Raw genomic sequence first — 24,347 nt, forward strand, 5'->3', positions numbered from 1 at the left:
GCACCTAAACCGTGTATAATATATAATTAACAATAATCGGATATATATCTAAAAAAAAACTCGAAAACGGCAACATGATTTTTTAAGAAAACTGGGATATTACCCTTTTCCGGTGCAAAAAAAAAACAATATGCAGGTAACGATTTGGAAAATATTTTCCAAATTATTTTTCATATATCGTCTGCCAACTGAAATTAAAGACTTCTAAAGGTTGAAAGCCTTGAGCATCAGAGGGAGTTTCAAAACGGTATTTGTTGACAAATCCTTTGATTCCGAGTTTTAGAGAAGGGCGGGCATTCCCGTTAGATAGCTGCGCATAGTCTTGGATTCTTAATTTCGTATTAAATTCTACGCATTGCAAAACAGGGAATCGCACTTTACTCAGCGATTATTGCTCGTTTAATAAGATTGTTGGTTTTCTAGTGCGAAAAAACGATCTGGATAGGTCAAGGACTTTGGTAAAGCTAGTATAGGACCTTAGCTAATTTTGGAGACAATTTTCATATAAACGACGTCAGAAATACCCAAACATCTACTACCCTAGTGGTTTTACGTACTTTCTACAGGGAATAAAATGAAACTGAATGGTTTTACGAGAGTTCAAAAAAAGAACTTTTCACTGAGCGAAGCTGTTCCCCTGGTATAAATGCATGATACATTTAGTCTGTTCTATACTTATAGTAATGAAAATGGATTATGATTCTTCGTTATCCGTTGTCTTGAATAAAAATAATGACAATTAATTATTCATGATAACCCGAGGGGTCACTCTCTCTCAGAAGTCATGTACAGCAGGTGGCGTGTGCCAAGCGTTTTTGGGACTGTCCCAGGGGTGCCAGAACTGTGCGGCACACAATGTTCAGTGATGTACATCAGGTGGCGGGAAGTCAGCAGCCCCTTGAGATAACCCGAGTTCAAGAACACACCCACAGAAAGGAACCAAACCCTTATAAAAGATTACCTTTAGCAGTTCGTCACCAAGCGTTTTGCCTAAAATTATTCTCAAACAATAAACTAAAAGCATGTTTCATTAAGAAACCATCATTCCAATTTATTCCATCATTCCTGATTAACTACTCATTTTTTCAGTGCCAAAGACAGTGAAGATGAAATATGGTTTTTGGATTGGTTAACCATATATGCATGAAAAATTGGGAAAAAAGAGGGATTCAATCTTTATTGATAAGGGTCTCAGTATACAGTTACGCAAATTTTGCGAGTAGCGGGTTCAAAAATGAAGCGATGGTGAAAAATCAGGAAAAAGGCTAAAAACATGAAGCACTGAACAGGTGCAAAATAAGGAAAAAAGCGTTGTAAGATCAAATCAATTGTATTTTCATAATTTAACGTGGCAACACTGACGACGATTATACTGCCAAAAACTTCATCATTTTTAAACAGTCTAAAGAAAAATATTAAAAATCGCGAATTTCAAGTTTTATTTTGAGATATTTTTTAACTAAAGGTAGGAAGTTAATCAAAGAGGAGCTTGCTCTGGTACCGTCCAAATAGATTCTTATCAGTCCAAATAGATGCTAACTAGATTATACAGGAGAAAAATAATTCCTTAGTAAAAGGACTAGTGTTAACTAAGGCGCGCAACACGAGAACTATATTTAGTACTGGAATGTAATTGGAATTTTGGAATGAATAAAACAGGCTTTTAAGAGAGAAAACTAAAAAATACGAAAAAATGAACACTTTTAAAATCAAGTATGTTTATTGATCATAAATCGAATAAACAGTTTTTTTTTCAATTATTATATTAAGAAACAATAACTTACAAGTATCGAGCGGAATTAAGAACAATTAGTTTAAATAGAATAGTACAATACAATATACAAGAAAATAAAGAAAAAAGCATTAGTTTACCGAATCGGTAGCATAAAATTACATCAACCTGTAACCGGGATCAAAATTAGATTTATTTAAATTAGACACATAGTCCAGGCTTTTATTTCTCAAATAAATATTCTAAAAAAATATATCTTTCGCATATAAATACAAACAAAAGGCATGCTTATAAATAGCTAGCAATAAATACGCAATAACAGACCACTATTCACTGTTAGAACTCAATAAGCACGATTTAAGGGCCGCTTCAAGACCAGTCTGAATCAGAAAGAGGACCAAAGACAAATAGTTTGAAAACAACGGTGAATAATGAATTAATCACTATTATAAAATATCAACGTGCTATAACTTAAAATACAATTTTGCTAGCGTCTGCATCATTTCAATGTCTTAGGTTGCTTTTACAAGGAAGATGTTAAGGCCAAAAACTTTTTTAAAAGAACGATCAAAAGAATTACCCTCAGAGGGAAGGGGGCTCTGACACGTCTAAACGATGTTTTAATACAATTTTTTTTTTGATTTGCACATATTTTAAGTTTTAAAATTTCGAGGCGACATCACCTTGTTTTTCTGTACAAGGAAAATTCCCCTACATAGTTACCCGACGCACATTAACACCTTATAGCATTATGTTTCTGACCCACGCATCTAGATGTGAGCTTATTCAAGGTTAATAAAATCTGATTAACAAAAATAAATACATTTCTTACAAGGGGAATCTCCTACCATATGCTGTCTAAGCCCCCCCCCCCCCGACACACACAATTGAGAGTTTTGGACCTGTATATTTATGTTCGCCCATGCGTTAACATTAAAAATGCTAGGGGGAGGCATATTTTTTACGAAGGAAATCCCCCTACCATGCCCTATATAGGCACACATGTGTTATTGCTAGCCCTAATAAACAGCTGTATTCTAGATTATATAACGAGTAAATACAAACAACCTTCAATAAAATAAGTGCTTATATCGGAATATATCAGCACTGAATAGGTGGTATAGGAAAAGGTAATCATGGATTATATTTTTATAACTTAATTATTACGAAATTGAGTAGCAAATAAATACTTATAATTTATTAGAAATGATATTTTGTGCACAAAACAAGATAACGAAGTAATGTATATTAACGGTTACCATTGATATCCGGTATGAAGATGACTGTTTAGTACCTTTTGATCGAAAAGGAATAATTCTGCGCGAATATTTTAAGAAAAATAAATATGCATGTATCAAACTTTTCTTTAGTTGAAACGTCCAGTAAACGTCGTACATTTTAATGTTGATGAACTTTTTAAGCGAAATCAAAATTATTCAGGTTCCAAAATTTTATAGAGTTCTTAAAGACTAACTACCCAAGGCAAAGATAATTTAGGAGCTTATGGAACATGAGCCATTCCTACCCCCCCCCTCCCAAAAAAAAATCAGTATTCAACAAAGCCCGATAAATTTAAAAAAATGTGGCGTTATGGCTCAAATAATCAATAACCGAAATTTCAGTTCTGATTTTGGCTACAATTCCAGTTACATTTACAATTCAATTTACATTTAAAAGAAAATTAACTAGAAAAAAGGATCTGGAAAATTATTTTCAGTTCCATTTACAAGAAAATTAGAACTGGAATACAATTCCAATTTCAGTATAATTCCAGAAGCCTGCATTAAAAAAGAAAACCGGAAATAAAAGAATCAATAGAAAAAAAGGAATTAAGTTCACTTTTTACCAGATAGTCTATCTCGCCTAACCACTCTCACTTTAAGCCCCTCTGCGTAAACCGGTACGGCTAGATTTTCTTGCAAGACCGAACTTTCACCCAACAGCTATTACGAAAATCCTTTTAAACGTACATTAATCATGGTGTTTTCTACCACGCTGGATAACGAATGGGGGCATTCAATCCTTGGGTGCTACCCTTCGTAATAAATCCGGCTGTCCCGAAATCCATTTGACAACTGAAATGTCTCTTTGAAAAAAAGTATGAGCATGGTTCATCCTTACCGCAGAAAGACGGAACAAAGGTACCGTACAAGAAAATTAGAAGTAAAAATTTGCCTTAAAAAGGGGGCACCAAGGGGGGCGACATCTGAGGCTTTTTGCCCAGAGCTTGGAATCAAGGAGGGATGGGCGTTTCACAAAGGGTTACCATTTAGCAAAACTGGTGTAATGGAGCGCATACCGCAGATGGTACATAATACCTTACGATGCTTCACAATCGAAAAAGAAGGGGTATTTGAAGGGTATATTGTTAAAAAGGTTTGATTTGTTTAACATCTAAAACTGCTCAATTGAAAAAAAAAATTGTGTCCACGCAGTTTGGGATTTTGATTGCTCTTTAAATCGACTGAGGCCCGTATGCATGAGCAAGTTTAAGACCTGGGCTGACAAAATCTGGAATATGCCTCAGTTTCAAATACGTTTTTATCTAATTCACCAATTTTTTTCAAATCTCCCCCCCCCACACACACACACCCCAAAAACAAATCTATACCTGTGCATCTTGCTTAGTTACCTGACTTAAGAGTTAAGACTTAAGAGCAAGAGCAAAAGGCACATGCATGAATGTATAAACAGCATAGAACCTTCAGAAGCGAAATAGATACGTAACAAAGAAGGCAAAAAGATGGGAAAGGGAGAATTAATGATACGTTTAGAACAGAACGAGAACTCAATTATGGAATAAAAAGAATAAAACAAAAAGTTAGTGTCGTGTAAAAAGAAACGATGGTTTAAAAACAGTTTAATTTATGTTTGAAGATATATGAACCTGTAACCGGACTTGAGCGTCATTGCAGGAATATCCGCTTACAAGAAATTAATATATCCAGAAGGCGGGACAAGTCGGTGATATATCCTATATAAGTTAGATACTTAATGTTATTTTTCAACGGTATTGGAAGATGGCTGGCCTAAGATTAATGCTAGAGACGAGCAAGGCCGTATCCATGGAGGGGAGTATTGGGTTTGCACCCCCTACCCGGAATTTTTGTCCGACTCGTAAAAACATAACAAAAAATGCATATAAACAAATTTTTGATGCGTTTCCTTGTATCCCCTCCCCCAACAACAAAAAATCTGGATACGTCCTTGGAGACGAGGGCTAAAGAACAACCGCCGAATCCAACTAGTGCAAAATCGACCGTTTTTAACGAATTCAACATTGCTCGAAGTGGCCAAGCATTAGAAAAGAGGGCACAACCGCCGAATCCAGAAAAAAAAATATTTAGTCTAACATTTTAAAGAATGGGTCGACAAGAAAATTTCCTAAGTGGTCGAAATTGAAGCCTACTTTATAAGATTTTTAGTTTTAAGAAATATAATTTTGCCAAGTAGAATTACGTGTTGTTGGCGTCCTTTAGCTCAACTTAACGTACAACGCTATTCTAGATTTTAAGGTTCAATGAGACATAAATTAGGGTTTTATGAGTTTTGACAACTAAAATATAGTGCTCTTTCCGAAAATATTTAGTACAAAAGAACTAATCGAATCCTATTTGCCTAAAAAATTGAAATGCCCAAAATCCCACAATTTCCGAAGGCCTAAACTACCTAAATACTGCGGCAAAATCACAACAAGTAGGAGACATAACTGCCGGCATTAGTCACTTTAAAACTAAAAATAAACTAAAACTGATGAACTTCACATAAAATAACCAGTGTTGTCAGGTTGTATAAACAATTTGAATAAAAGACAGCAAACGTTGCGAAAGAACTTCGTTTAGTTAAGCTCTGTCAACTCTTAACACAAGGCTTATCAATATCGGGGACAATATTGGCCAATGTTTGATGAAAGTGCTGCACATTAATCAGATACAAATAGAACACTAGTATCAAATAATAAATAAATTTTCTACAATTTTTACATGAAGGCACGTTTTGAAAAAGGCCAAACCCCCGAAAATTAAGCTGACGGAGTAAGCTTAGCAGGGACCATCACTAAGCCGGGCAAATAGTGGTAAGCGGAGCCCTTTTGAAATATCCATAGCGCTAGAAACGGTGGATGAAGGTGGGGTTGGGGAACCAGAGTCCAAACTCAGTCGATCCAAATCTGACCCCATTGAATCAACAGGAGACGGTGTGTCAAAGCCTAAAGTAAAGAAAAAGGGTATTAAGGATGCCAAGGGCAGACTGGAAAAAAAAAATATGAACGAGAAAATACACATAACAACTAATTCAAATATCATTTTAAGTATGCTGCCTTATAATATTATCCCCACAAACTATCCTCCTCCCCAAAACTAAAATAATCCGGAAAGTTGTCATCTGTGTTCACATATACAAGGATTAAATTATCCTAATTAAGAAATTTAGCCATCAATCGCAGACTTCACAAAATCTGCAGAAAACTCATTCACTAATAATAGACAAAATTTTATATAAAAAACAGCTAACCTTTGTGAAATGTGGCGAGTCTGCAAACGAGGAAAAAAAAATATAGATACATGCATTCCCTTTGGGGGGTATCAAGCATTAAGCCTTGGCCCCTCTCCTAAATCTTAGTACTTTTGCAGATCTCCTATACATCTATATATTTCCTGTAATTCACATATCTTTTGTCTTGCCAAAACGCTCCTCCCCGAAATAAGGTCTCATGTAGGCTACACAACTGTTCGATTGACAAGGTACGCTTATTCAAATAAAATTTCCTTTAGAACTAGCTATTTTATGGTATAAGCAAGTAACAACAAGGCAGTTCAATGTATTAGGAAGGAGTGTCAAAACCATAAAATGTATATTATAAGTTCAAAATTCTTCAATTTCTCTGTTAAAAATATCGAAGAACCCAATCCAAAGTCCAAGTCTTCTATATAAAGAATAAAACAATTATTTTAAATGAGTGGCTACCAGTCTTTTTGCCTTTTTTACATAGGTCTATCACATTCAATCAATGGTCACACCACCGGTCAGAAATTTCTAGGGTCGTTCACAGGGCTATATCCACGATTTTTGTTCGAGGGGGGGGGGGGTACTAAAAATATAAAAATCGTATCAAAAATTTATTTCATTTGTGTTACGTTTTTACGTGTCGGACAAACAGTTCGGGGAAAGAAGGACAAACCTCCTAATTCCCCCTCCCTCCCTGGACACGTCCTTGGCAATTCATAAATGACAATTTTTAGCCCTGGGACCCTTTTACACTAGTAAAAGATAGGACAAAACAAGCCTCATCTTTCTCTATTTTGAGCAATAAAATAAGAGGACCAAAATAAGTTTGGCAAAAAGGGGACCAAAGTTCAATTGGTCAACACCTTTTAGACTGTCAGAAAATTTTCTATGCCTCAAAGACCCTTACTTGAAAACTCACAGTCACCACACGGTGTCACTTTTTACTACTAAAAATAGCAGTATACAATTTATTAAATATGGATCTTGCCCACAGACTTAAATCGAGGCATACTTTTTTGAGGCAGTAGACTAACGAACGGCATTGCATCGGGTCACATCAGCCTCCGAGAGTGGGATTAAGTTTCAAAAAGAAGGGAAACCTATAGGGTTCTTGTGAGGGTCCTTGGGATAAATCTAGGTCAAATTCTCCCCTTCCCATCAGTTCTTTAGACTGAAAAGCACACTTGTCAAACAAACGTTGTTTCTTACAATCTGGCGATTTTTTTTGGTTGTTTAAGTGGTCGATGTCCAATGACATTGTTTTGTCATACACTTCCTTTCGCCTTGTATGAACCACTTTTTGCACCTTATGTTTAGTTCCTTAATATTGTGTCCCAAACTACGAGTAAATTATTAAATCATGTTCGCCACAGGCAAGTTGACGAAACTGTATGCTGTTGTTAAGTATGGCAGGTACTGGAAGGTGCAAGTCAAGACTGCTTGGAGGGTTGCTACCTCCTCTGCTGAGAATAAGTGTAGGGTCATGAAGCAAACGCCAGGAATTATCTAATATCCAAGACTAGCGAGGCGTCATCAAGTAATAGAAGGTACCACGAATATATCGCTTTTAGAGAATCTCATGCCAGTTACGGAAATCCCAAATAGAGATTAGTACACGCCAATATTATCTTGGCACATTGCCAGATCCTTGGATGGATCACGAGAGTTGAAAGTGCTTTGATTAGAAAAGATGCAAAAAAAAGAAAAAAAAAGAGAATCCAGTTTTCACTCTTAACAAATGCAATGTCAGGGGCATTTGAAGGAATAACTGAGAAAGAAAAGTTTGAGATAAAGCAGATTATAAATCCGGGTTTTTGCTCCAATTAAGAAATGTACCGGATTTATGCTTTTCAGCTGGCCATCAGCTTTCATGCCTTGTTTAGAAATGGCTAAAAATAAGCAAAAAATAGAGTAATTAATTTTTTAAGCTATGTTTTCATTTGTTTGTCACATTGGTAAAAGAAGTTGTCAAAGCTGATGTATTCAACCCTTTTTAGAAAGATACTGCCCCATATAAATACCCCATAGAAAAAACCTACATGGATAAACGATATCCTGTCATTCAGTGGGACATATAACCATGCATTCTACATTGCCGTGCTAGCTAGTTCACGGCCCTCAGAACTTAATGTACGTTTGACCTAATCAATCCTATGATAATTCAACACGATAATTATGCTATTGTTATTCAAGCAAAATTGCTTGAATATTTCGAGCAAATTGAATTCAAGCAAAATATGTTAGGTACAATTACTGTAACATGCAAGATTCAACCTTTAAAGCCCATTTCTAAGGCACAATGCTTACTTGGCAGGGGGGGGGGGGGAAGGTTGGTAAGGAGGGGGGACGATCACCAAAGCTAAGAAATTACACGAGTGACATAGCTACCAAACGGATTAGCTCCATAAAACAAGCTGAATAAAGTGTCAAAAAGTGTTTGGTACATTTGAGCAGTTTCCAAAAGGTCGCATTCCCCCAAAAAGTTATTCCCCAAAACAGTTGTGTTTAAAATTTTGAAGGCATTTTTTGTTTCTAACAGTTTTGACTATAGAAGGCCAATCATCAGACGAGAAAAATAGTTGTAATTTTGTTTGATTATTTCTTTATAGGACACACCTTTGCTTCTTATGAGTGTGGAAAAAGGCTGAGTTAATTTTAGCATATATTCATTGAAATTGCCTTCTTAAGAAAATACCAAGGCTCAAAAGTTTTCGCTATTTGTTGATGCTTTTTATTGAGAACTTCCTTATAAAGGTATAAAGTTAAACATCCAGAGTTGAAACGTTTAAACTAAAAAAAAATAATATATATTTAATCGAGTTGACTAACCAAATTTGGGTTAGTCAAGTTTGGGGGGGGGGCAAATGGGCCCCCCTGCTCGCCTGTTATTCTTGAACGGTTCGTTAAAAGCCAATATACAGATTACCCTGTGATTAAAGAATGTCCCGCATAAATCAATGAACTCTTACTGTAAACTTTCCAAGTTAAGAAACGTCCCATATTTAAATCATAAGACATAATTAGAACTACAGAAACAGATGTATAACTTTATCTTTAAATCAATAAGGAAATGAACCATTCTAGAGGTAAAACGTCAATGACTTTTCTAGAACAGAATTTAACAAAAATATATTTTCGAAATATTCAGCAGTCTGAAGGTAAAATATAGTACATGCATTTTTAATATTCCGAAAGATTGCAGCAAAGTTCGTGCTAATTAGAAGCAGATTTGTACTCAGAACTCGGAGGGGGAAGGGGTTTACCAAGAAATCTGGGGACGGGATTGAAATCATGCTCGCAAACAATAATTTACTATGGGAGGGGGGAGGGGGGGGGCAAGAACTGCAAAAAATAATCAAGTTGGAAAAAATTCGATATTATGGGGGCAAAAAATCTCTGAATTTTGGAGAGGGGATGTTCCTCTCCAACATCTTTTCTAAGTATGATGCCAAAAGTGCAATCCATGTGGTAACTTTTAAAGGATGTTCTTAATAATATTACAATATCTCAGGGGTTTGCGACATTCAGTTTAAACTTAATAGAGGGTCAAATGAGAAAATGTGGGGGTAAAGTATAGCATATATTAAATATGCAACCTAACCTAGGTACCTTTTAGTCCCCCTAAACACCAAAAAAACTAAAGTTTAAATATAGTTCCCGGAGTGAGAAACCCTTTGTTTCCCTTTTGTTTATACACCGTCTCATATGAAACACCGGGTAATGTCTATCTGATGTTCAATACAACTCACGCGTCTGTTCTGGATTCTGAATAAGTACCATACTAAATTAGATATTCTTATTATTTCTGTGACAAAAATGCCAAGTGTCGCCAAACGCTAGATGGTATTTATGCAGGGCCGTATCCAGGATTTTTGTTCCGGGAGGGGGTTTACTAATTTTTGACTTTTTGGGGTTTTTTTAAACTAATTTTTGACTCAGTTTTCGACTAATTTTACTGATTTTTACCTAGCTTTTACTAATTTTCGACTTATTTTCGAGTCGGTCAAAACATTTCGGGGGGGGGGGGGGGCTTCAAACCGGGGAAACCCCCCCCCCCTGGATACGGCCATGCATTTATGTGTTTTTTTTTGTCGACACTAGCAACAGTTCTCATTCTTGTAAGTTACCCATAATATTTTGCAGCTACCCTCAAAACGAAAATATCCAGTTAATTAAAACTACAATAGGAATTGGCGTTTTTTATTGACAGTCTAGAATTCTCAAGACTAGAACTTGACTAGAACTAGAAAACTAAACTAAAATTTTAGATCAGCTTGGATATAAATATATCAAAAAAAAAAGATAAAAAATTCATTTTTGAAAGTTTCAAAATAACTTCAAACATAGCATGAACAGAATCTATAAATAGATATACTAGCTTCTAGTGTTACAACACATACCCTTAAATATCAATGTACAGGTTGTGAACTTTCTTTATCACCTCGAAGTACATACAAACAAACCTTCAGAGCTGTTTACTACCGTTTAAGTACGGTTCCAACTGACTAAAAGTTCAGAGTTTATATAACGGATTACAGTAATTATTAATGTAAGCATGGACCTCGTGACTTATCATACCTAGAAGAAGGGTGCTTTCAACACCCTTTACCTGATTCTTTAAGCTGTTTCCGGACTTAACTCAATTATTTCAGAGCAGCCCTACAACTCTCAAGAGAGTAGCAGCCAAAGGACACAATGAAGTCACAAAAAGGGGAAATACACGAAAAATATTAGAAAATGCAGAGAAGTCGTAAAGATCGCAGGATTTCAGGGAGCGATGGTTATGGACCCTGCGTGCCTTATATATATATATATATCGCTGTTCGAACATCCTAATTCTTTTAAGTGTCATGTTTCGGTCTAATATAAACCATTCTTTCAATCTGCGCCCTCAATATATTCCTTTAAATATTATGTCAATAAATCATTTGCTCTGAACAAATCCAAAATAAAAGGATTGGTCAGAGTTAACTCGATTACATAATTTCCAAAATTCGATGAATTTTAACTCTTAACTCTCAAGTTCATTTTAGGTTTCTGAAACGGTTCTGAGTTACAGTGAGTAATCAAACCAAAGTCTGGAACCCATCCTTATTTATCAACAGGACTGTGGAGTCGGAACCGGAGTCATGGAGTCAGTTATAACTTATAACCGACTCCACAGCCCTATTTATCATCTTTCAAATTTCCTATTGGGTGTGGTTTTATCATCTGAATCTAAATAGTTGACAATCAAGGAGCGATTTAACTGTCCAAAAATGTTTACACCAGGTGGCACGTGCCACCCACGATATGGTACGAATTTTTCCATACGTGGCACGAAGAGGCACGGCTTGATGGAACTATGCCATGCGTTGCGGAACAAGTGGCGCACCACTTGTACAACAGGTGGAGAGTAGTGGGAGAAGTAAAAAGAGGGAACATAAAAAAATAACAAAAGAATATGCCTAAAACAGGATTGTCCCAAAAATAACAACCACAAAAGAAAAATTAAAAGTAAAATATTTCGATCGTAAAACTTGTCAGTAGGCTACATACAATAAATGCAGTGCCAGGTATACCTGATCTGATTTTTGAATTAGAATAAAATCTATAATATAAAAATTTATGACTCCACCCCCCCCCCCCCTTTGCCTTCAAAAATTAAAACACGACCTCGAAGCAGCCAAACGTATAAAGTGAATAATAGAATTCTTCACATCCAAGCATATGCGAAAGAACGTTCAGTATAAAACGGGAAAAAAAGGTAGATTCGTATTCATACTTCAAACTAGGGTTGTCGCCTGGATATTATAATCATTTTTAATGGTAGAAACATTAAGATTTAAGAAAAACATTCAAATGAGTTTCTACGGAATAAATCCAACAAGCTAAGCACTGATGTCAATATGAAAATTCGAATGTCGCTTATTAGTGGGTGAACTCCATTTTCACTTTATTTGCTCCAGAGATATTTAAGTTGCTTTCACACTACGTACGAAATTTTTTAGGCTAAGTAGTTAATTTACGTATAACCTTTCACGCTTGAACAAGTAATTTTACATTATTTAATGTAAAAATCCAAAAGAACAAAATAATAATATTTATCACAATTACACAATCACCATAAGCAAATTATTCAAAATTAAAAATGTCCACGACTGGAATTTAGAAAACAAGTTATACGGTTAAGAATCGAATTTTAGAAGCATAGCGGGGGGTATACAGGATTGTTTTTCTGGGGAGGTGGAATAAAAAAAAATATATGATTTGAACAAGTGGCCAAAAATTTTGAAAAATGTAGGATTTAAGAAAAGGCGGCACCGAAGCCCCTCCCTGCATATGTCACTGGACATGTATGTCTGGTTTTCCACGGAAGGCTACTACATTCTGTCGTATATGGACGCATTCGTTTTTCTACAAAGGATAGGGCTTCATGGAAATATTCTTGCAGTAGCACATGTTTTTATTTTATTTTTCTTACATTTATGTTATGTTTTATTCAATTCAGGTTCAAACTGGGAACAACGATTTGGCAATCAAAGCTAAAAAGATGGTTATCATTATTCCTTTACTTTTATCAAAAAGTGAAACATGTATTTACAGATAAGGAATAGTTTTTTTTTTCTTCAGGAAGTCATGCTGACTTTGAGAGCAATTTCTCAGAAAGTAACTGATAATTTGCAAACATGCAATCCATGCTAATACCACGCATAAAGAACCTTAAAAGCGTGTTTAAACAAAAAGAAAAGGAACGAAATAAAACATGACTGAACGATAAATAGCTATTATTCAAATTAGCTTCATTCAGAGAGCTGAAGGTTACAAACATACACGAAGAGAGGCCGCGGAGAAACTGCTTGCCCCACGACACATCTGTCACCCAGACCCTTCTTGGTAGAGCATATTTTAAGGTCAGTAAAACAAGTTACATTAAGCACATGCGCAAAATTGAGAGGCAAATGTTTAAATGGATGGGGCACGGGTAAATGGCAGGAGTATGCATGACTCTCTTACTGGACACATACTTGTTTGTTAGTTTTTGGAAAGGCATGCCTGTCTAGAGTCTCAGGCATGCTGACCAAGAATTTAAAATTGACATAAGATAAGAAGTGTGAGATGATTTGCCCCCAACCAAGTATTGCTCTCCCGGTCGAAGGCATCAAATCAGGAGATTAGGACCTCCTTTAACATACAAGTACCGGAGGGGCTTCGGGCCATATGCATCCGATCTCCTGGTTTTAACATTTCCTATTATTTTGTGCATTGTCTATAAGTATGTCTCTGCGTATTTCCGAATTTAAACCTCCCCCTCTCATCAAATTAAGTCTTTCATGTGCATAAGTTACAGATAAATTAGGGCCCACTAGTCACACCCTTTCCAATGCATAGCCTGTACCAAGTCTCCAATATTATCCTCTCTTGACAGACCTGCTTATAGATTACGAAGATATGGATTAGTTTAAAGAAAGAACTAACCCATCATGATCAATAAAGAAAAATCCAAGACAAATCTAACATTTCTAAATCCCAAGAACAAGAAAAGCTCAAAAACGATATGAGGATATTTGCTAATCGTTATATGGAAACCGATACTTGGAGTTATCTTCTGCTCTAATATAGACTTTCTTGCGGCGATGTCAAACTACAAATAACTATAGGATGAATCAGGGAAAGCCCGACAGTGGGGTAAGTCCGATGGCTTTCATCTTTTCTTCCATATTAGTAGCAGTAGGCAACGTGCCATCAACTTCCGGCAGAGTTAGCACGCCTTCCGTTCAGAAGGTTTTGAATTTTTTTGGACGGCGATTGTTTAGGAACACAGATAACTGACTACTTTAGCTTATGCAGATTATAAAATAAGTGAGATAGAGAAACTTTTTTTCATTTCTTAGAAACTAGAAGACCGGGGACTATCTTCCTGATTTTTTTAAACGAGTTAATATTAGTTGAAGAGATAAGAGGGATGTCGGTCTTACCCCTGAAAAAGCCCATCTGGGGAAAGTCCGACATGTTGGACTTACTCCCCATGTGTGAAGTTTGGCAGGGGTGTCGGACTTACCACATGCTACCGAAGATCGATATTTTAAATGGTAGAACAGATTAAATACCTAGGCCCATCTCCACAACGTCCAATGGTACAGCAATTATTAACCCTGTATGAAGGCTAATCCTGAGATAAAAACAATAGAATTAAAAAAAATTGTGGCAGAATTGGTCTTGCTATTCAAAAGTTTTCCTGAATATAATATTCTTACCATAAAAATTGCAGCACCTCCCCTCTGCCTCTCATAATGAGACAAAATCAAAATATAGATAATATCAAAATTCGGGGAATAGTTTATTAAAACGGAAGTGACCCCAAAACCTGATTGTCTTTATTTCTTACTCTGCTGCTTGATTTCTGTGTTAGAAGATTGATCAAACTGTGGTAATCAAACTTGTGGTAATGAACTGTAAGTAACTCAACAGGAAGCAAAACTCTAAAAGTGCAATTACAGACAAAAAAGAGCTGTTTTCGTTTTGACATTCTTTTTTTTTACCAGGTGATGAATACCTTTTTTCACGATGTATGTATCTCTTCTGCAAGAAGAGATGTATCTCTTCTTACGCTGCTGCTTTTTAGAACTTGTTGAAACAAAAGCTCATATAGTTTCAATGTTTGCTATACAAAAATTTATTTCAAAGTCGTTATTATTCTTCGTTCTGATGGACTTATTTCCACTTCTCTTCAACTGAAAGATAATATTTGTCCAAATTCCGCACAAATAGCCAAAGTCTCTCAAAACTGTTTATTCGTCAGTTGCACAGTTTATATAATTAGCAGTATGATCTTTCCCTATCTCACCCATTATAAAAACCCGGACCGAGGTGTGAGTGCTCCAGAGAACGTATAAACATAAGCGGCATTAGATCTTTTCACGGGTAGACAAAGAATAATCACCTACGGAACAAGTACTGACAAAACCACTTGGCCGGCTCACCAATAAGTGGGAGGAGCTTTTTGTTCGCACCGAGAATGAAGAGCCAGAAATCATCTGCGGTAAACTTACTGGATAATTATATAAACTGTGGTCAGTTGAAAGAATCTTAAAAAGGCTGGTAGCTATCAAGGTGTACATACAGTTAAAGCAGGTAATGGAAAAACTGGAACGTGAAAGAATAGTAGCCTAAAACAGCCGCACTGCAATGTAGCAGCAATTCTGTTTCTTTTGGGGATTACATTAGGGCACAACTAATATCACAGCTTCATAATGCATGTGACTGTCCGGCTACCAATCAATATTATTCTCCCAGAAAATCAAATGGTCCTTTTTATAGTTGTAGTATTGTGATAAATGAGTATCAAGCATGCAGTTGGGAATATACTATTTTTATAATACCAATATCATTGAAGTGTGCAACTCAATTCATAAACTATACACAGTATACTTCAGACTTGGAATACTATACTCCACTAGCAGTATTAGATTAAATAGATACAGTACTTTTGATAAAAAGGTACATATAAAATTATGGAGTATGATATTCATAGCTAGTATATGGCTTGCCACTGGATTAGATTACATTGTCAATTGTGATTCAGAAAACTATTGATATTTCTAACTGCAAGTCATACTAAGTTACATTTGATACTTATCTGCAAATTTTACGTATAGAAATACTTTTTGCTCAAAGAAAAGCTGTCAAAACACAAGTTGTGCTGCTAAAGTGTTGGCAGCTGTTGGAATTCAGCTATTGGCATTTTTGGAACTTTTTGCACACCTGCTTGTAACAGGTTTTCGAAAAAAAATCATCCATTCCTTCATAACTCCCCTTCGAATAAATTCATCCATTCATTCATAATTCCTTTGTCTTTTCTAGATGCCTATAAATTATTTTCAGAAAACACAACGCGGGGTTGAAGGAACATATGATGCAACTCAGCTACAAAACGCGCTAGCAGAGATATTTTCAAAGAGAATGTCTATGCTACAGGCTTCCAAAGTTTTTCAGACACCGCGCACTAACTTACATGACCATCTTATGAAGAAGACAGAAGTCAAAAAGCCAGTTTGTGGCGGAGGAAGGAGCCAAGAAATTCCCGCTGAAACAGAAAAGGATATGGCTCAGGGTCTCCGAATACTTGAAAAGTGGGGCATAGGTCTCAGCAAGCAGGAATTTCTTAACCAAGTCCAAGACTATCTCATCAAGAACAAAGTTCAAACAAGATTTAAGGACAACCGGGTCATGGCTGATGGGTGGGGTTCAAGTGCCGAAACAAAATTTCACTAAAGAAACCAGAAAGACAAGAAAACAAAAGACTTTTGCAGCAATCAGGCCCCTTAATAATGTATGGTTTTTATGAGCTGTTGCATGAAACTGCCACGGCGATGGATATTCTTGACACGCCCCAGTGCTGGTTCAATTTAGACGAGACGTCTTTATGCAGGGATCCTGGGAACACAAAAGTTGCTGGATCCAAAGGCTCACCCGCCACTTGTAGAACAGGTGGTAATGGACGTGAAAGTACAAGTATCTTGGCTTGTACCAGTGCAGATGGAGAAAAACTCCCACCTCTAATAGTTTTCTCTGCAAAGAATACCTGGACCTCCTGGATACCTGTAGATGGAGCTTACTCTGGTGCATCTTACTCATCTACCAAGAAAAGGTGGATGATGTCTGATCTCTTCAGTTTGAATTCCAATTTCTTCCTCACGTAAAGGGAAAGGCACTCCTCGTCTTAGATGGACATGGCTCACATCTTTCTCTTGTTCTTGTCAAACTTGCAGAAGAAAATAACGTGACAATTTCAAGCTACCTCCACATGCATCCCACATGCTTCAATCTCTCGATAAAGGGGTTTTCAAGGGAATGAAAGTGTCTTATGATCATAATCTCGTGAAATGGCAGAGGGATCACCCAGGTGACATTCTGTCGAAGAAAGATTTTGTATGTCTCTTATAAAAGGTATGGTATACCTATTTCACTCCTAGTCTGATCGAAAATTCGTTCAAAGCAACTGATCATACCAAGTTTGAACCCGCCTAGTTGAGACGCTATGCACAAATGAAATAGGGACAAGAGGAAAAGGCAGGCACATCTAAAGTCACAACCACCGCCAACACTGAACTAGAAAAAATCCCCTTTTCTGTTACCTTCAGTCCAAGGAAGTTGTTTGGCAACCAATCAAAAACTTTTGAAGAGATTCTTCTTGACTCAATCAAGCGGCCCGACCTCCCATCAGTTTCAGGAATAGAAAAATGAAGAAAATTGGAAAAGAGGCAGAAGTGATAACATTAAAAGAACATCTAGAGGTGCTTGAAAGGGAAGAAAATCTGAAAGCAAAAGGCAAAGGGAAGAAGAAATATTCAGATGGGAAGGGTGTGAATTAAAAAAAAAATTCTTCCTAAGAGAAAAGGAAATAGAGATCCGAGTGATAGCGAATCAGACATCAGCCCTGAACATGGCTCTGATGAGGATGATCGGAGTATTCAAGATACTGTTCAAGAAAGTGACAGTGATGACAAGGAGACACCGAATAAGCAAAAGATTGTTCCCAAGCTAAATCACTATTATGTAGTTAGATATAAAGCCAGGAATGACGAACAAGGTTGGAACACAGGAAGGGTTCTAGACTTTCCTGACGAGGGAAAAGTTAAGCTCAAGTTTCTTCACTTCTTGAGCCTCGCCACCTACTCATTCAATTGGCCAAAGAAAGACGATATTGATACTGTTGATGACAAATACATTTTTGCAGGACCAGTAAAGTTAGTGGGAACCGGACCATTTGAAATACCCCAAATCCGTCAGGTTATTGTGTCTTACAAGGCAGTCACTGGCAAGCGTCAGTAGATTTTTGTTGTATGCCTATACACGTAAGCTAGAACAGATATTTGTCACTTTTTGTATCTGAAGTCAAACCGTAATTTGAGTGATATATTTTTCTTTTTTAAAATACAAGCAATCCTTTACATTTAGTGATTCGTGCACCCCGGCTAAGATACCTGTAACGTATACCTGTTGGGTAAGTCGAACATTGTCGGAGTTACCCCATAGTGACCAAAAAAAGTATGGTCTGGCCTATTGATGCCAATCAGTTTGACATGAAAATTATTGGCTTATGGACTTTAGTGATTCTCCGATGCCCTTTAAGATGGTGAAGTCATACTATTTTTGACATATTGTTGAAAAAAAGCTAGTAGGGTATGGCACACTTCCCTCATAGCTGGGGTAAGTCCAACATAGCAGACTGTACCAACTTTGAAACCTGGTGATAGGTTACACGAACAGTATATGTGAAAATCAGAAAGTGCATAATGTGGGAAACTGCTGTAAAAAAAAAAGTTGATAGAAGATGATTTGAGATACTCATAAAAAAAAGAACATGTTATGGTATCGGACTTTCCCCGATTCCCCCTAGTTAATCGAAACTACAATCTTTTGTTTAAATACTCCGATCAACATGGTAAAACAAGGACCGTACCTAAATAAAAAACAGTGTAAGCCAAAAATTACGAAAAACTAACACACTTATTTGTTTTTGCTATTCATGAGTAGCAGCATGTCAATGTTTTTGCCAAAGAGTTGTTTCCACCTGACTTGTCTTGATAAAAGATCTCTTGAAAGGAAGGGAGGTAGCAAGCAATACATGTGCGCAGGAATCTAATTTTATAGGACAGGTCTACCAGGAGGGAAACATTTTCGGGGGGCTCAGAGCTTGAAAAGACGAAAATATACGAATATGTCTGTAAAAGTGCGAGGGTTGCAAGATTCTGTGGGAGAACGGTTTCTAAGGTACTCCTTTCTGATGTTTAGACATAGTAATACTTTTTATGGGAAGCGTCGTTACGTGTTTTTTTTAGTCCTTGCTGTGACCTTTCCACCCCTTAAGCAGACTTAAAGCCATGACAGACTTAACAACTGTCGACATATGTTCTGTTCTGACACAAAGCACTTCGCCAGCTGAGCCACGTAAACTTGATTGAGCCTGTAAGTAACGTGTTCTGTTGTCAGCAACTAAAATATGTCGGTTGAATGCCTCCCTTTGCTTCTAACTTTCAGGACAAGAGGCGATGCTTCTCTAATATAGCTTTTGACATTGATTTTTAAGTTTTGATATCTATATTTCATCCGATACATCAATACCGAATATCACACACTTCTAGATAAGGATATTAACATTGAAGAGATGGCATATATCTGGGAAATTTAATATCTTCAGCACAAAAATGGAAAAAATAAAAGGACAAAAAATCAATATAAAATTAACAGGAATACAGGGTAGAAACAAATAAAACCAACAACGACAAAAAAATTGGAGACTAGTTCTTCTGTGTTTAGTCTTTGTTTCCTGGGTTTTTATAATGTTGCTTTTTATTCAGAGATATTATAAATGCTATTATTGCAGAGTAAAAGCAGGAAAATCAAAGGTCGAACAATTAATGTTGCAAATAATAAATTTAACTATTTAATACCTGGAATAAAGCAATCTAACTAGATTAAGCAAAGGCACATTCAATGAAGATAAAACTAAATAACGAATCCTTATCCATTCAATTATAGTACGTCACAAAACTGTTGAAACTCAATTATGGCGACACAGGCTAGAGACGCTAGTTATTTTTGCTAAAATAGTCATGATATAAATATCTCTTAACATTGATATGTCCTAGCTAGATCAAACCACAGTTTTTATAATTAGCAGTATGATCTTTCCCTATCTCACCCATTATAAAAACCCGGACCGAGGTGCGAGTGCTCCAGAGAACGTATAAACATAAGCGGCATTACATCTTTTCACGGGTAGACAAAGAATAATCACCTACGGAACAAGTACTGACAAAACCACTTGGCCGGCTCACCAATAAGTGCACAAATAAGTGGGAGGAGCATTTTGTTCGCACCGAGAATGAAGAGCCAGAAATCATCTGCGGTAAACTTACTGGATAATTATATAAACTGTGCAATGATTTGCAATGATGCAGGGGGATTGCCCCTCCCAGACCTCGGTTCACCCGATATTTTCAGATAAAATTTAAATTATTCCATCTCGTATTTTTACAATTTTATGGTAGAGCCAAATTAAGGTTCCAAGCTTCTTTTTTTTGTGGGAAGCTAGTTTCTTCACAAGCTTAGACAAGAAAAATGGGTAAAATTATATTAAGTAGCTGTATAAGCTGGCTTCATGTTGGCAATTTTTTTTACCTAGTTAAAGGGCGTTAAAAATGGCGGGGTCGCAATTCTAATGTGCAAATTTGTCTTATTAAGACTTAATTACCTTTTGCTAAAAAAAATTGAAAAAATGTAAAAAATTTTGTTTAAATTTTTTAATTGTGTTTTCAGTAAAACATTACTCTTAAGATTATGGTTCTGAGAATGCGACGTTTGCGATTTCAAAATTACCAAGAACTGTGAGACTGAAATTGTTTTATTTGTTCAAAATGTCCGAACATTATTTTGTCTGAAGATACATTTCAGGCTACTGCACATGATCTTTTTTGGCGCAGAGACAACTCTGTCTATTTGGAACACAATGGATTAATTTTGAAAAAAGGTGTGATAGTATACATCCTTACGTTTTACAAACAAGAATTTTAATGCAGGGTTTAATGGTTAAAACTGACCTACCTTGCATAGGTCTTGAAACAGTAGTTGCTCGATTGAAAGCAGCTTCTGCACCAGCACTTAAGCTGATTCCCAAAGATTTCCTTGGCATTCCTAGAGTGGGAACCAAACTGGATTCCGTCCTCAAATACTCATTGCCAAATTGAAAATTTCCACTGTTCTTTGATACTGGGGAGAAAGGACCTAAAAAGATTATATTTCGTTAAAAGAAAGACATTAGTAGCTTCCATGAAGATAAACCCAGGTCCATCCAAAGTGTCCCGCCTTAGTAAAATCGTCCTAAAAATGGGGTAAACTGGGCAAAATTTGGTGACCTAAAACAGTTTTTGCTAAACATTAGGTCCATACTCCCTTAGAACAATCCCCTGGTTATGTCTAGGGGTATGAGCTGTGTTTACACAATTGTTACAAAATGGTGCCTTTTGTTGGTTTTTATTCATTTAAAAGTTAACCTTTTTCATTTAAAACGTAGCAAGTCGAGCCAAAAGTTATTGAAAATTCAGCTCAGGGCCTTGGAGTTAATAATAGCCTACATAATTTTCGCATGGATGTAACTTCCGTTTTTATTCACTATGGGAAGGACTTGAATTAGTCAGTAGGTCCTGGTCTTGGAGGCAATGGTCCTTGTGGTCTGAGCAAAGAATATGAGTAACTTATAAGAGTGGAAACTGGTACTATCGGTCCAGCGTTAGGTGACACTTGGCATTTTTTTCCTAGCTTTATAATCGTTTTTGGTCAGGAACTGAGATCAGGCACTTACTACGATATAAATTTTATCAACTTCACAAATTAAACTAATTATTCTTATTATTAACCTGAAAAAATGCACAGTCTCCTGTTGCTAGATGGCGTTGAGGTTTTTTTGTCGACACAAGAGCCAGTTCCTACTCTTGTAATTTCTCCATACTCTTTGACCTGTGCCTCGACTCAGTTTGGTGAGCCTAACCATAGTAAACTAGCCGGATACTACTGACAGTAAGTCAGCAGTTCGTGCGTACCTAGATTAAATATATTTAAGATTGTACTGGATTTCTTTTTCTGTATTCAAGCTAAAGGCACACATACCGAACTATGACCAATGACCTCCATGAATCTTATCAGCTAAAAATTGTTTCCACTTGAGGGAGAATTGTCATCTCTTTTTTAGATTGAAATTAGGATCAATATATTACACAATTTTGGCTCAACTAAGTTTAGCTGTCAGTTTAGGCGAGCACGAAGGAGATGTCTCTTTTTAAGTGAATGTTCAAGTGGGCCAAAAACTAGAACATTTTTAACAAAAGTACAAAAAGGATGAATCAAAAATCTAAGTACCGAAGACAAATGCCCGTTTAAAAGAACTTTCAGAGAGAAAAGAAACCCCAAAATGTATTAGAAAAATAATTCCTGCTGACGGTCAAAACGAACTCCCTGGAAGAGGCAAGTTCGTCACTACTCGTCAGAATCAATCACTATCTTTAGCTACGGAAAAATCGTTTGACGTTACATGACAGGTATCTGAAGCCTGAAGTCAAGCGAGTATTTCTCATTATTATACAGACACAATGTTTCATGAAAAGGGCGATGATTTTTATTCGCAACTGGAAAATCGACCTTGTTCTGTCTCAAAAAGCAAGGGGATAAGGGCGAAACTTTCAGAAAGATTTCTTGGAGGGGTAGGGGGACTTTTTTATTTGGGAAGGGGGGTAACTTAGGCTTTCACTGGTCTTTATGATTTTTCTTGTTTTATGCCTGTCGTCCAACGGTAGCATAAACAAAAAGAACTATGAGGTACAAGTGAAGATTATGTCCCCTTATAAAACACTATAATAACAAGATTCTTACTTTATACAATTCATAGTCATATTGATTGGATTTTTGCAGTCACTCCAAGTTTAAATGCAGTACAGCCCCTCTCCCAAAAGCTAAAATATAGACTAAAGTTACATATAAAAGCTTGCTGTTTTATTTCGGATTGGTATTATGAAGCAATGAGAAATAAGTACAAAAAATAATACAAAAAAAAGAAAAAAGAACATAATAATCAAAAGTTTATATACAGCCTAGGGATACATTCAGGCTATGAAGGGGGGGGGGGCGGGAGTTAACCTGGACGCGACTCTGAAAATCAAAATCCCGTAAGTAGAAATTTCTTGAAAGTAATGAAGTTAGAAAATTGTTGTCCTCCAAGCCTGCCTCCAAGGGGGCCTCATCAGTAGAACAAACAAAAGAAGATAGAAAAGCCCACGCAATGAAGGAAAATATTTCCTTGAAATACTCTAATGATCCAATTTAAAACTAACCATGTCCAGAAAACAGTGGCAGTTCTGGGCATGGGAACCCAGGCCCAGAAGACCCCCCCCCCCGCAGTTTTTCTGACATCTGACATTAAATTCCTATTATTTTATATTTTTACACTCCTATTAAGGTACTGAATTGACTACAAATTGTCGAAATTGTAATTTCGGTATACCTTGCCCCCCCCCCGTTTAATAGGCCTAAACCGTTAATGCCAGAAAACCTAATTTTCTATACTTATACTAATCATACTTATTTATACGTATGAATATTTATTCTCAGTTGTAATTTTTTGAAACCAGTTAACATTTGTAACTGCAGTTTACAGTGAGAAGTATGAAAACTGGAAAAAAACTGGCAGTGAAAGGAAATAAGGGAAAATGTTTATTGTTTTTGTCAATCTGAAAGGAATTATATACTTTTGGAGCTCTTTAAAAACTACAGGAAAAATTCCACCAGTCAACAAATTAGAAACCAGTTGATAAACCACTGGAAAAACAATGTTCACCCACCCAAATCTCTCTTTTATCGGGATAATTGAAACCCTGCTCGCGAAGCGAAATTCGAGCCGCGTCAAAACCAAGCTTAAGAGAGCAGAAAGATGCGGAGGAGTATGTAGTCAATTACAGCCGTGTTTGTCAGGTTACAGTCGTGTGTTAGGCTTCATCATTGCTCTGAAAGCAAAAGGAAACTGTGTTTAACCTACTAATAAACCTTATTTTCAATTAAAGAAAGTGGAGCCTCATGGGAGGGAGCACAGAGTGAAGCTCCAAATAGGGGTGGGGACGAGGAGCATGTTCACTTCAGCAGGCCTGGTACTGATATGAATAATCAATATAATACTAGCAAGTCACTATAAGGTGTGGGGGGGGGGTGATAGGTTGCCAACGACAGCACTATTTCGGCAATTCATTGATTAAAGCGACGAGAAGAACAAACAGGGAATGATCCGACTTTCAAAATCTATAAAGGTTTGTGATACTTAAGTCACTTTAAGGTGGGGGGGGGTGATAGGTTGCCAACGACAACACTATTTCGGCAATTCATTGATTAAAGCGACGAGAAGAACGGTCTCAAATGGGATAGGAAGACATAATAAAAAGGACATAAAGCAAATAGAAATTTGAATGAAGGGAGTAGCGTTAAGCTCTGATAAGAGTAGGGTAGAGGAGCAGCACCCGTGCAGGTGTAGGTAGTGTTTTCAGCACCCAGGGACAGTATCGGTTTTTGCACCTCTCCCCACAGT

At 36.6% G+C, this 24,347-nt stretch overlaps 1 protein-coding gene across 6 annotated transcripts in view; it reads right to left on the bottom strand.

Moving 5' to 3' along the window:
- Positions 1–1,691: 1,691 nt before the first annotated feature.
- The window catches only part of Tis11 (Tis11 zinc finger protein), a 114,526-nt gene continuing 91,870 nt past the window's right edge, over positions 1,692–24,347 (bottom strand). For all 6 annotated transcript variants that reach the window (XM_089092148.1, XM_089092150.1, XM_089092145.1 and 3 more), the window contains exons 3-4: positions 20,828–21,007; positions 1,692–5,939 (exon numbers count right to left, since the gene is read on the bottom strand). In XM_089092148.1, the coding sequence (XP_088948274.1) occupies positions 5,773–5,939; positions 20,828–21,007 (347 nt within the window). In that variant the 3' untranslated portion in view covers positions 1,692–5,772. The remainder of the gene's footprint in view (positions 5,940–20,827; positions 21,008–24,347) is intronic.

The sequence above is a fragment of the Artemia sp. Qi Xiang Cuo genome, chromosome 7 (genome assembly GCF_049724085.1).
Source record: "Artemia sp. Qi Xiang Cuo chromosome 7, ASM4972408v1, whole genome shotgun sequence".
NCBI lineage: Eukaryota > Metazoa > Arthropoda > Branchiopoda > Anostraca > Artemiidae > Artemia > Artemia sp. Qi Xiang Cuo.